This window comes from Sus scrofa, chromosome 12 (assembly GCF_054392235.1).
Source record: "Sus scrofa isolate SSC_HxYL_T2T_F1_AM1 chromosome 12, Sscrofa_HxYL_maternal_Yorkshire_Landrace_v2.0, whole genome shotgun sequence".
Taxonomy (NCBI): domain Eukaryota; kingdom Metazoa; phylum Chordata; class Mammalia; order Artiodactyla; family Suidae; genus Sus; species Sus scrofa.
Window position 1 is genome coordinate 53,795,615 of NC_139394.1, and position 12,046 is coordinate 53,807,660.

Sequence of the window (12,046 nt, forward strand, 5' to 3'; positions counted from 1 at the left end):
TATTGCCTCTTTTTCAGAGGTCATTTGTTGAATTATGGCTGCTTTTTGTCATTTATTGAAATTTTCTTTGTGGCTTCATATGGTGTCTTTTCTTCCCTATATGTTCTATAGGAGCTTGAAAGGAATGTGTGTTTATTACTACTATTGGAACACGGTGATGTGTGTGTGTGTGTGTGTGTGTACACATACATATATTCACATGTCTTACTATTTTGTTTGGAAGTATCTATCCTTATTTACTTTTTTCTGTTTTTCATTTTTTAAAAGTTTTATTGAAGTGTAGTTGATGTACACTGTTGTGATAATTTCTGCTGTACTTACTTACTTTTTAACCACTTGCTCTGCTTTAGACTTTAGAGAAGGTTTTTGTCTCTTTTTATTAAAGAGTTTGTATTTCTTGTATCTTCTATAGTTTCCACTTCAAGAAAATATCTGCTGTGTATTTAGTGCTTAGATACTATACTTTTAATGATTTCATTGTGAATGTAGGCTTTATTATTCTAAAGTAATCTGCATACAGTTTAATGGTTTTGGTCCTGATTTCTGCCTTGTTTGAGAACAAGATCACATTCTTTTTTTACATTAGCCCCCAGCTTTTGCCCACCATTTTCATTTTGTCTGAATTGCTTTACTTTAGCTGTTTCTCCTATATACAGAGTAGAATTGGGTTTTGCTTGGTGAGTCAAGTTAGAGGTTTTCTTTTAAAAGGTGCATTGAGCTCTTTTATTCAAGTAGGTCTGCCGTATGATTTTACCTGTCATATTATTTTATGTCCTTTAGCATGTAGTCTGTTTCCTGTCTTTCCCTCTCACCGTGGAATGTGTTTCATTATGCTACTACCCGAATATAACATATCCCCTGTGTTTCCTCCCTTTAGACCATATCTTTGCCCCTTAGTGTAAACAACAGTAACGTTACCTTGTCACATTTATTCTCGTTTTCCACCATCCAATACTGTTTTATTAATAGTATTATCTTTTAGTTTTTCTTTATTCTCCTGAATAAACTTAAACGTCTACTTGATAGATCTGCTTATATTATATTTATTTTCTCGGAACAGTTCCTCAAAGAAAATTGGAAACTTATTATACCTTCTATTTTTTTCCTTCTTCCATTTCTTGGTGAGTTATTTCCATGTTATTAGAGATATTAATTTATGTAATATTTTGTCACCTTTAGCCACATATTCTGGTATATGTGTATATATGTGTGTGTGTGTGTATTTTTTTTTCTAGTCTTTTTGTTGATGTTACTTCAACCCTTTCTTGATTATCCCAAACTCATATTGTCATAGTTTCCACAGAAGGGCTGATGGGAACAACATTCTGGAGTTTCCTTACGTTTTAAACTCTGCTCATAGCCCTTATATTCAAAGTACAGATTGGCTGGCATAAAATCCTTGAAGTCCCTATATATCTTTGAGTTTCTTGGGATGCTCTTTTATTCCCTTATGGCATTAAATGTTGCTGTCCTATTGATGCCAACTGATTTTTTTCCGCTTATCAGTTCCTTGACTTTTTGGATAGGGGAGGAACAGCTGGTTACCAGAGGCTTCTTTTTTTATTTGAAATGTCTAATAATTTTACTAAAGCATAGAGTCAGATTCAGAGTACTCTAATTCTGTAATGTAGTGGTGTGGTAACCACTTAATGCTAGTTAAAGGACAGAAGTATTAAAAATAGGAGTTCCAAGGAGTTCCCGTCGTGGCGCAGTGGTTAACAAATCTGACTAGGAAGCATGAGGTTGTGGGTTCGGTCCCTGGCCTTACTCAGTGGGTTAAGGATCTGGCACTGCCGTGAGCTGTGGTGTAGGTGGCAGACGCGACTTGGATCCCGCGTTGCTGTGGCTCTGGCATAGGCCAGCGGCTATAGCTCTGCTTAGACCCCTAGCCTGGGAACTTCCATATGCTGCAGGTGGGGCCCTAGAAAAGGCAAAAAGACAGGAAAAAAAAAAAAGACAACAAGCTTATGTGAGCACATGTGCCACGCACACACACATACACACACACAATATTATTTCAGGAAGTATGGAGCTGAGGACTCTTAATAATAAATCATTACTACCCCTTCTTCATCCTATTTTCATGGATAAGGGCCCAAGAATAAGAATAACCACTGTCCCCTCGTCAGATGGAGAGTCTCTCTCTCTCTCCTCCCACCCCCATTCTGTTTTGTCCATCATCCAATCTTGAGATCTTGCGTTCTGGAGTCAGGCCAAGGTTTTAGTCCTTGTTTTACCACCTCTCTGTGTGACTGTAGGCCGTTCAATCCACCATTATTTTTAATCTCACAAAATAACTTACCTCTTGGGTGTTGTGAGGGTCAAGGAAGGTAATGCCTATAGGGTCGTTACTGGCTGTCTGCCCCTTGATGTCGCTGTCATAAGAGTCTCTTCTCCAGCATCCAAGCTCCTACCTGGGGAGTCAGCTCAGATGCTACCACCAGCAGGTCTAGCACCTGTTAGCATTCTTTTGGGGGGGCGGCAGGCATACTGGAGAAGGTGCCAGTAGTAGCCCCGGAGCGTGGGTCTCCGGTCCTGTGTTCCTGCGGCAGAAGAGACAGGACAGGGATGGTTTGGTAAGAGGAGCTCCGAATTTTCCAATCGTGGAGCAGAAGGGGCAGAAGGAGCTGTGCTGGATGGGGACTGAAGACGAGGACTCCTGCGTTCTTCTCAAGGAAGCAGAATGGGTCACAGGATGGAGGAAACAGTGGCTTATTCACCAGGTTATAAAGTCTCTTGAAACATGTGCTTGCTGAGACTCATTAGAGACTCCGATGCTGTGCCCTGAGGGGATAGAGATTTTCTCAAGAGAAACTGTCCTCAGAGATCTTTTCTAGAAGGAAGAATGGTCCACAGCATTTCCCAGAGAGGGTGTGTCCAGGGTCCAAGCCCTAGGCTGACTATTCTGGCCTCTTTGCTGGAATGTGGGCCCCTGTCCTTTGCTTCAGCACCAACTGAAGCCAACCCTTGGGCTATAAGAACTGTGGTAAAATTGAGCTCCTGGTCTTCATTTTAGGCTATGATGAAGCCTGTGCAGTGTTCAGTGTCGAAAGAAGAATTCTATTTTATCTTTGGTCTGTGATTTGTCTTGGGGAAAGTCATGGTGGAAGTTACACTTTATTTTTTCTAGTCTTTTGATCGTAAGTCTCTGAATGTGTTAGATTCCTAGAGAAGAAAAGGACCTTGATCTAGTCCACTTCATGTATGTGCACCTTCAAAACAGCCCGGATTAATGGTCATTATGCTAGGACTTAGCCCCTGCTCTAGTGGAGGTTCCTGTGTTTCTATAGAGAACCATGGTGAAGACTGAAAGCTCTGGTTGGTTTTCAGTCCACACTCTGCCTCTTACTGGCTATAGTTAGTAGTGTGTGTGTGTGTGTGTGTGTGTGTGTGTGTGTGTGTGTGTGTGTGTGTTTATTAAAGTATAGTTGATTTACAGTGTTATGCCAATTTCTTCTGTACAGCATAGTGACCTAGTCACACATACATATATACATTCTTCTTCTTGTACTATTTTCCATCATATTCTATCTCAGGAACTTGGATAGAGTTCCTTGCACTGTAGTGTAGGACCTCATTGCTTCTCCATCCTAAATGTAAAAATTTGCATCTACCAACCCCAAGCTCCCCATCCATCGCACTCCCTCCCCCTTCCCCCTGGGCAACCACAAGTCTGTTCTCCATGTCTGTGAGTCTGTTTCTGTTTTGTAAACAGGCTCATTTGTGCCCTATTGTAGACTCCACATGTAAATGGTATCACATGGTGTTTGTAGTTAATATTATGTTGCTAATGGTCAGCCACATTGTAGCACGTCTCTGTGGCCCTCTCAGAAAAAGGGAATTCTTTACCAGCTGGAGTGAGAGATTTTAATTAGCAAGGACATTGTGTTTCAGCTACACCATGAGGGCAAGGAAGACTATGTCTGACTATGTCTGGGGTGAACTTAGTATTTCCCTGCCCGTACCAGAGATGAGTAGAGAGCACAGCAATTTTTAAAAAAGGCAACACTAGTGAGACTCCTCAGGAATGAGAATGTGGGTAGTCTTACTAGGTGAAGACCAGTGCCAGTGATCTGACAGCTCTCCCAGAGATCTAAGCATCAAATATGTGGTCATCCCTCCTCTGAGCTCCAGTGTTCAGATAACACTTCCTTTTGCCTTTTGTTCCCCTACTTGAGAGGATGTAACTTCTTTCTGAAGTCTTTAGTCTCTGGGTTATCTCAGAATCTTTTTTCACCTTTTATTTCCCCCTTTTCTCTTGGGGGATATACCTATATCTCTAATTCCCTAGGTTAAATCTTCTTGATTTCAGCATACCTGTTGTACTGTCTGTTTCTGGAGTAGGTCCTTATTGACATTCCAGGTATATAATAGTTGTCATATCCAGTATGATTATGCATAGTCATGATCTATTACAGTTTAGAGACTAATATTTTCCTATCTTCATTTTGCTTTCCACCAGTATTCATTGGGTGCACTTTATTTGACCACGACTGTGAAAGGTACGGTAACATGTTAAGACAGCTCCTGACTTAAGAGGCATGCCATTTTAAACATAGGCGTCAAGTAAAAATGACATTTGTGTAGTGATTTCTAGGTTTAATAGCCTGAACCATTGTGATCCTTATACCTTATGACACTAGCAGAGCAGGTATTATCTTTACTATGTGGGTGTAGAAGCTGAGCTTCAGTCTTTCTCAGCTTTCTTGTAACAGTCACTTGCTTAGCTGGGCGATGAACCCCATATTCCTGCCAAAACAAAACAATGTGTGCAAAGTGGTAGTTTCACTAACATGACTCATAGTTGTTATAAGATTTCTGAGAAGAGGAATTTCTCTCTGGAAAGTGCGAAGGCAGCTTTTTGGATGGAGATGACATTGGGGGTGCATTTCCAAGCGCATCCTAATTGGGGACTGTAGCCTCCAATGGATGACTTCACGTTGGTTTTAAGGAGATTCTCTTGCTGCAGAGTTTCCCCAGAGCAGCCTTCATGTCCCCATTTCTCAGAGTGTAGATAAAGGGATTTAACATCGGGGTCACGGCCATGTACATCACAGTCATCACTGCATCCTTGAGGCTGTAACTCGTCAGAGGGCGGAAGTACATGCCCATGACTGTCCCATAATACAGGGAAACAACTGTGAGGTGGGACCCACAGGTGGAGAAGGCTTTGCGCACACCCTTGGTGGATGGAACTCGTAAGACCGCGGAAAAGACCCGAACATAGGAGATGATGATACATAGTAATGGCACGGAGAAAACACCAACCCCCACGTACATAATCTTCACGTTGAAGTGGATGTCAGAACAGGACAGCTTGACCAAAGGGACAGCATCGCAGTAGAAGTTGGCTATTTTCTCGTTTCTGCAGAAGGACAGACGAGCCGTGAGCAGAGTGTGGAGGAGAGCATTGGCATTTCCAACCACCCAAGATCCAGCAACTAACAGGACACAAGCCCGTGGGCTCATGATTGTTGTGTAATGAAGTGGGCGGGTGACGGCCATGGCACGATCATATGCCATAGCAGCCAGGATGTAGCTATCCGTGTTAGCCAAGGCAATCATGAAATACATCTGTGTTCGGCATCCCCCAAAGGAGATGGCCTTGCTGTGCAAGAGATAATTAACCAGTGTCTTAGGGATGGTTACAGAGGATAAGAAGATGTCGACAAAGGAGAGGTTGGCCAGGAGAAGATACATGGGGTTGTGAAGGCGACTGTTGCAGCAGATGGCCAGGATGATGAGCAGGTTTCCAGTCACTGTGATGGGGTACATGAACAGGAAGAGGATGAGGAAGAGGGTTTCCTGTTCCTGATGACCACTGACTCCCAGCAGGATGAAATCCAGGGCAGAGGATTGATTTTCTTCCGTCATCGCTCCTTTGTGAAGAAGGGAGGAGAAGAATCCAGAATTATTAGGGACGCACTGTGTCTAACACCTTCTGTTTTCACCACATTAGGTCATCTGTGTTTATACTTGGACATGCTGCATCCAAAGACAGCTAATACTGGTGGAAAAGCATCTCTGTTCACCAGTTGGACTCACTGTCAGAAAGCCATTTACCCATGTCTACAACGTGGTCATTGTGAATCAGAAGTGCCCATCCTCCAGAGGCCAGACACCTTGGATTTAAGTATTTAACAGATAATTAAATTTAAATTTGCAAGTGTTAGATACGTTGTTAGGCCTCATGCCAAAACCACGAACATGTCAAAAATACAGTTTGTGTATTCATTTATTCAATATCTATGACAGTCTCTGCTATGAAGAAACCGGTTCTCACACTAATGTTTTAATGCATCATGGGGAAAAGACAGCATTTTGGAGTATTTGAGGAAGGCACTTCATTACAGAGAATGTGTTATACATGGAGCACCCTGGAGAATTCGGTTGTTCTACTGACTGATCCCAGAAGTATTAGGTGTCTACACTGGTGTTATATGATTATAAATCCGAGAGAAAACTGGGAATGGATTCTAGCAAAGCAAGCCTAGTCACATTCCCCCCCAAGTATCCTGTTTTCAAAGTGTATTTTTACTATGTGTCTTTTCTAAACCCTTAGGTGTATGTAAGTAGAATGCTTTTCTCTTTGGTTTTTCCCTTCCTTGGCTTCATTATTTCCTCGAAGGAGTCATTTGGTTCTATAATGTCTTCAGCTGCTGCTTAGTCAGGTCTACGTCTGTAGATGTACCCTCTCGTTCCTCTCATTCCACATTTGTCACACTCTAACATGCCCAACCGAACCCCATCCACTGCACACCCAACCTAAATAGTTGGCAAGGTTTATTGAAGAGGAAAGCTATACCTTGTTTATTTTCATCTCCTGCAGAGAGGCTCTTGTGAAGTACTGTTCATTTTGTGTACCAATCAGCTTGCACTCAGTATTTCTTGAATTATATCCAGTTTACCATATGCGCTTTCCACATGTGGGGTGCTCTTAGGCACTCGCAATCCTTCACTTCTCCATCCTGTCTTCTTGATTTCTTCATTTAAAATAATTTGTATCTATCTCAGCTTTTCCACTTTCTGTCTCAGTGCTGTAGTTTTGACCACCATCATTTTCTCTCTCAAATATTGAAATGCTGCCTTACCGGCTAGACTCCTGTTTCCCTCCTCTTTGGTATCTTGTACTTTGTGGCCTTGCTAAGTGTTGGAGAGACTGCTAGCTGCTCACCCGAGTCTACTGGGTTTGCTTGTTGGGCACTCAGCTAGACTCTATTTCCTGGCCTCTACGTTGTGGACATGTAATTGAGTTCTAGCCAGTTTACCTGTGTGTTCTGGTTCTGGGCTTGCTCCATACTCTCTTTGCCCTCGTGTCAGTTGAATTAAAATGGCCAGGAGGCTGAATGAATGGTGGGGGTCACAGGGTGGAATGAGCCTGTGTCTTTAGTTCTCTACATCCAGGAGAGCCACGGCTCACAAGAAGACACCTACTGGAATTGCCACATAGGAGAGAAATAAGCTTTTATTCTTTTAAACCATGACACATTTTTTTGTTGTTGTTGTCTTTTTAGGGCTACACCTGTAGCATATGGAGGTGCCCAGGCTAGGGGTTGGATTGGAACTACAGCTGCCAGCCTATGCCGCAGCAGCATAGGATCAGAGCCATGTCTGCTACCTACACCACAGCTCACAGTAAAGCTGGATCCTTAACCCACTGAGCAAGGCCAGGGATCGAACCTGCATCCTCATGGATGCCGGTCAGATCCATTTCTGCTGAGCCATGATGGGAATTCCCCTTACACATTTTTTTTCATCCATTTGTTATTGTAGTCCATTAGGTCCAAGTAATTCACATTTTTCTAAAGAACTGCTTCTCAGCAATGAATTCAACCTCTAACTAATTCGATCACCAATTCTCATTGTCTCCCATTGTATATATGAATGATATGGGAGGACTTGGGATGCAGATCGAACTAACTTTCCCCCAAGTGTGATGTGCTTTTTCACCTTTGCACCCAAAGGAATTTAATTTTCTCACTTCCTTGAAATGCCCTTAAGCCCCCTGCATAAAACACTTGAAGGGTTGCCCTGTTCAACAGAGCACTATAAACATTTTTTCTTTGTCATGTAAGAAGTAGAAAGCAAAGAGCAAAATGGAGCAAATGCACAGAAATTATGGTTGTCTACAATGAAAATATAAGGGAATACATGGATAAACTAATTCATTTCAGGAAGTTAGCTATATATAAATCAATATTAAAAATAATCAATCCTGGAGTTCCCGTGGTGGTGCAGTGGTTGACGAATCTGACTGGGAACCATGAGGTTGCAGGTTCGATCCCTGCCCTTGCTCTGTGGGTTGACGATCTGGCGTTGCCGTGAGCTGTGGTGTAGGTTGCAGATGCGGCTCAAATCCTGCACTGTTGTGGCTCTGGCAAAGGCCAGCGGCTATAGCTGCAATTCGACCCCTAGCCTGGGAACCTCCATATGCTGCAGGAGCGGCCCAAGAAATGGCAAAAATACAAATAATCATCATCGTCATCATCATCATCATCATCAATCCTGTTCCAATACTTCGGTAACAATTTATTAGAAATTATAGCTTCAGAAAACCCATATCAACAGTAGAAAGAGAAATTTTAGATTCTTAGAATAATTCTAACAAAAGCGCTTCAAGAGTTGTGTCAAATAGGAGTTCCTGTCGTGACTCAGTGGTTAACGAATCCAACTAAGAACCATGAGGTTGTGGGTTCAATCCCTGGCCTTGCTCATTGGGTTGAGGATCTGGCATTGCGTTTAGCTGTGGTGTAGGTGGTAGGACATGGCTCGGATCCCATGTTGCTATGGCTCTGGCATAGGCTTGGCAGCTACAGCTCTGATTTGACCCCTTGCCTGGGAACCTCCATATGCCATGGGAGCAGCCCTAGAAAAGGCAAAAAGACAAAAAAAAAAAAAAAAAAAAAGGTGGTGTCAAATATTACAACATTTTATTTAATGAAAGAAAAAAATACCTAAAGCATTTATCTAAATAATATGTATTAATAAGTTTTTATCTAAATAATATGTAGATAGGACTTGATTTCTTAAACTGAACACGAAACATGAGACAATACTGTAAAATTTAATTACCTTCAAACCAAAGCATTTGTATGAAAATACAACCCAAAAGAGGGGGAAAGACAGATCATGGATTGAACAAGTTATTTGCTCCGCATATATCAGTAAAGGATTAGTATTTGGAATATGCATGAGTCCTATAATCTAGGAAGAAAGGAACTAAAAATATAGTAGGATATCATGGGCAAAGATGAGAACAGGCAAGTCATAGAAGGGGAAGCTGATGTGGTCAATAAGCAAACAAACAAAAAAGATATTCGACTAAATTAAAAATCAATTTAAATTGTTCATTCAGAGTGTATACAAGTATAATTTTAAGTGTTGGGAAGAAATGGAAGAATTAGTATTGCCATTTCAGGAAAAATTAGCCCATCTCTGGAAGAGCTGGACTTCATACACCCGTGATCCAGCAATTCCACGTCTAGATGAGACCCTAGAGAAACTCTGACATATGTGTTCAAGGAGAAAAGGATGAGTGTTATCATATAGGAAACTTAGAAATGGCCTCCGTACAGAGAAATGGTTAAGTAAATTGTGCCCATTTCTTGTTAATGAATTCTGTACAGCAGTAAAGACTAACTGAATTCATATAGTGAAAGCGAGCGAATTCATATAGACACATTTTTAAAAATAGGGTGGAAGAAAGCAAGTTACTGGAAGATATAGTCCACATCACACAATATATACACACTTTAACACATAAAAATACAACACACGCATATGTAGTAAAAATATAAATCCTAAATGGGAATATACTGTCCATCCAAGAGATTGCAGTTATCTCTGGAATGTGAGGGAGAAAAATATAAGTTTGGATGGAAACAAAAGTAGTTTTGAATGCATCTGTAATATTGATTTCTTTTAAAAAATGTGGAGCTAATTCGACCTAATCTTATATTTTTAAAATCTAGATGATGAGTTTTGGTTATGTTTCTTTCTCTGTCATTCTGATGTTTTAGTACTATCATCAGCAAATTTAATTTAAAATTAATATTTCACATGTGGAGTGATATTTGGTCTAGAGAGTGGCCATGGTGTTGGATGACGCAGGTACATTTTTCACTGAATGCAGGAGATAAAGAGAGTGTTCCTTGTGAAGAGGTTAAAAAAAAAAGGAAGCTATTTACACTGGGAAGGGGGATCCAGAGGCCAAATACAATGCTCATCTAGACTTATTTATAGAGATGTCTGCTTACTGGACCCCAAACTGTATTTATAAAATGCAAATGTGATTGTGTCTGTCTCTCTAAATTTACTCCTTGTCTAGCCATCACCTAAAAGATGAAGTGCAAGTTCCTTATCACGGAGGGAAAACTCAAGGACAGATTGTTGAGAAAATGGAGGGTAACTCCAGGCAGAAATGTGTCATTTACCTTTATCAGAAGCTGAGGATACAGGCAGGGGAATAGGAGGAATTCACTCAGGAAAGGAGGTTGTGGGTTATTTGGTGGTGGGTTTTGACCAACAGTAATTTGTCCTTCCTTTGGTACGAAGGTGGTAGAGTGGATCTGAGCAGAACTAACCTTTGCTGATAATGCAGACATGGAACCTTTCGTTTAATATAAGCATAGCTATCTGAGCATGTATATTAAATGGCTGATCCATAAGGCAACGTTCTGAATGCTAATCTGGTGCGAGAACAACCACAAGGAAAGAAAAAGATAAGTAATTAGTGTAAGAATAACACCAGGAAAGAAGTGGTAGGTATAATCAATGCGGGAACCAAAGAAACAGGAGACGAGAGAAGAGAGGTTTCTGAGCATAGGGGCTGAGGTTGGAGACCCTCAGTGCTGGATGTCAAGTGTCATCATGGGAAGAAGTGATTTCTGCAAAAACCCTGAGAAAGAGCTGAAGAACCCTGTGCCCCCAAGGAGAGGAGCCGGGAGGGGCGTCAGCATGAATGCTGGGGGCAGAGTAAGAGTCTTGAGTTTGCTGAGCTAAACCAGAGTCCTAGGAAATGCTGGCCACTAAAACCCACTTTCGTGGGACGTGGCAGTGCTCTGAGACAGCCATCACCTGAGTGTGATGTAGCTGAAGACAAGGGAGGCCACATGTCTCCCCTTGTCATCTGAGTCAGCAAACATACTAAAAAGACATCCTCTGAGTGCTTTGAGGCCCTCCCACAGGTCAGCTCATCAGTGCCTTGCCAATGAAAGAGCATAATTTCCTGAAGGAGCCTCTTAGCTTGCACCATTGACTGTGGAAGTGGAGGGAGGAATGTCCTTAGCTCCTTTCTTAAATAATGCACTTGTGTGACTGCTAATGTGCCCAGTCAAACAATATGTCTTTTTCTCTTTTTTCTTCTTCTTTTTTTTTTTCTCCTTTTTGAGCTGTACCCATTGCATATGGAGGATCCCAGGCTAGGGGTCGAATCAGAGCTACAGCTGCCAGCCTACTCCACAGTCACAGCAACGCAGGAGCCCAGCCACATCTGCAACCTACTCCACAGCTCACGGCAACACCAGATCCTTAACCCACTGAGTAAAGCCAGGGATCGAACCCGCATCCTCATGGATATTGGTCGGGTTTGTTAACCACTGAGCCACAACAGGAATTCCCAAACAATAGTTCTTTTGAAGGTGGAGAACTCAGGATTGAGAAAACCAAATCGGAATTATCCCTTCCTCATCCTGTTTTTGTTTGTTTGTTTGTTTTTCAGACAAAGCCCAAGGAGAACAATTATCAGAAGGGAAGAGTCTCTCTCTCTCTCTTTCTCTGTTTGTGTGTGTGTGAAGGAGAGAGACTGTCACCCATTAGATCTTGAGAACTTGGGTTCTGAAGCCAAAGTTTTGAGTCCTAGTTTTGCCACCCTCTCTCTTTGACTTTCAGCAAGTCAGTTAATTATTGTTTTCCATCTGATAAAAGCATGTAGTAATTCTGCTTACCTCTTGAGGTCTTGTGGCGGTTAAAGGGGGTAATGTGTGCAGTGCAGTTGCTGGTTATTTATCTCCTGATGTCGCTGTCACACTCTCTTCTCCGGTATCCA

General features: G+C 41.8%; 1 protein-coding gene across 2 annotated transcripts; it reads right to left on the reverse strand.

Annotated features, from left to right (window-relative positions):
* Nucleotides 1-2,514: 2,514 nt before the first annotated feature.
* On the reverse strand, nucleotides 2,515-9,312 carry LOC146398338 (olfactory receptor 1A1-like). 2 transcript variants are annotated; one of them, XR_014821598.1, is made up of 2 exons: nucleotides 3,496-8,433; nucleotides 2,515-2,659 (listed from the first exon to the last, which is right to left on the reverse strand). XR_014821598.1 is itself a non-coding variant. In XM_084985683.1 (2 exons), the coding sequence occupies exon 2, from the start codon at nucleotides 5,872-5,874 to the stop codon at nucleotides 4,936-4,938; it is 939 nt and encodes a 312-aa protein (XP_084841809.1). In that variant the 5' UTR covers nucleotides 5,875-7,648; nucleotides 8,707-9,312; the 3' UTR covers nucleotides 2,694-4,935. The 2 variants fall into 2 exon arrangements, 1 of the variants encoding a protein (XP_084841809.1); XM_084985683.1 differs by lacking the exon at nucleotides 2,515-2,659 and adding an exon at nucleotides 8,707-9,312 and having other exon boundaries at nucleotides 2,694-7,648.
* Nucleotides 9,313-12,046: the final 2,734 nt, after the last annotated feature.